This window comes from Chondrus crispus, genomic scaffold (assembly GCF_000350225.1).
Source record: "Chondrus crispus Stackhouse genomic scaffold, scaffold_122, whole genome shotgun sequence".
Classification (NCBI taxonomy): domain Eukaryota; phylum Rhodophyta; class Florideophyceae; order Gigartinales; family Gigartinaceae; genus Chondrus; species Chondrus crispus.
Genome location: NW_005178988.1, coordinates 51,137 through 52,628, shown reverse-complemented (window position 1 = coordinate 52,628; position 1,492 = coordinate 51,137). Strand labels below are relative to the sequence as shown.

Sequence of the window (1,492 nt, the reverse complement as noted above, 5' to 3'; positions counted from 1 at the left end):
GCGCGCCCCAAGGCACCGCGCGCGGAGCAGACGTGCACCATCTGCCTCGCCGACGTCGGCGACGGCATGCGCCTCCCCTGCGCGCACGAGTTCCACGAGGCGTGCGTGACGCAGTGGCTCAGGAAGGGCGGCGCCGCGTGCCCGTGCTGCAAGTACGACCTCCGCGCAGAGGTGCGCGAGCTCAGGGAGAAGGCCGTGCGCGACTCTGTCAGGCGTGAGGAGCGCGCGAGCGGCGCGGGAGCGGACGAAGCGGAGGGCGAGGTGGAGGGGGAGGCGGCTTCGTGGGCTTCGTGGGGCAGCTACGTGTGGGGGTGGGCGTGGTGGGCGAGGGATGAGGGCGAGGTGACGGAGTCGGAGATGTCTGTCGAATACGGCGAGGGGGAGCGGGGAGGTGTACCACCTTAGCACCTTAGCGCGCGGGGGGTTTTAGAGATCTGTCGAATAGCTTTTTTTCGATTCTGAGTTTGGAGCAGGGGGAGCGAGCCGCGGCGCGGGGAAGAGCGGGCGCGTTGGGACGGATCCATGCTGGGACGGGTTGATGGTGTTAGGAAGTTGCGCAAAGCTAAACGAGAAGAGAGATCCGTTTCCGTATGCTTGCCGTGACGGGAGAAGGCTAACCGGAGCGTTGCACCACCAGGGGTTTCGAAAGGAGGCCAGTCGAGCTCGGAGCGGAGGCGGCGGCGATCTGAGATGGGGGGGGGAAGGCAATTGCTGACACGGCCGCGTTGGATGCGCCCACCCGCATCTTCGAGGCACAGGGCAGGACAGCGCATTGCTGCGGGTGACGCAGCAATGCTTTGCGCTGCCGACATGTGCGCGTGGCCTGACGCGGCCCTCCCGCCGGCCCTCCCCTCTCACCATGGCCATGGAAAGGCAGCTCGGCCCAGGGGCAGAGCGCCAAGGGCAGGGCCAAAGGCAGGGCCAAGGAAAGCGTCTACCGCTTGCATCGTCGTTGTCACATCAAAACCGCCCTGCATTGCTGCCCTCACGGACATGCCCCCGCGGCATACAGTGTAACATTACTGAACACACCGCCACCTGTTCCTGGGTGGGACCACCTGTTCCGACCCGTCACCTGTATTCGAGGGCCTCCTCACCCGGCACGCGCCTCCAGCCCGGCCGCGCGCGCAAACTCCTCGCACCTGCTCGTCGCGTCCTCGCCGATCCATCGTGCGCGCGCGCACTCGACGCGGCCTCCGCGCCGGACGAGCATCCAGAGCCAGCGGGCGACCTCGTACCTGACGCCCCTCCTGACGAGCCAGTACGTGAGCGCGACCTCGCTATTGACGGCGCCGGTCCCCTGCGGCATTTCCCACAGCGCGCACTCCGCGAACGCCTCGTCCGCGCGCAGCACGACCCCGGCCACGCCGCGCGCCGCCGCGAGCACGTGGTCGCCGACGGGCGTGTGCAGCACGCGCGCGGCCGCGCGCCCGAAGCGCCGCCGCAGGAAGCCGTGCGCGTGCGCAGACGTGCCCGGGTTGTGCACGTTGAC

The 1,492-nt window shown here is 68.6% G+C and overlaps 1 protein-coding gene across 1 annotated transcript in view; it reads right to left on the bottom strand.

Moving 5' to 3' along the window:
* CHC_T00002030001 (hypothetical protein) overlaps positions 1-68 on the bottom strand; it is a 1,155-nt gene extending 1,087 nt beyond the window's left edge. The window contains exon 1 of the mRNA XM_005712991.1: positions 1-68. This exon is cut by the window's left edge and continues 1,087 nt beyond it. Coding sequence (XP_005713048.1) covers positions 1-68 — 68 coding nt within the window.
* Between the last annotated feature and the right edge of the window lie 1,424 nt (positions 69-1,492).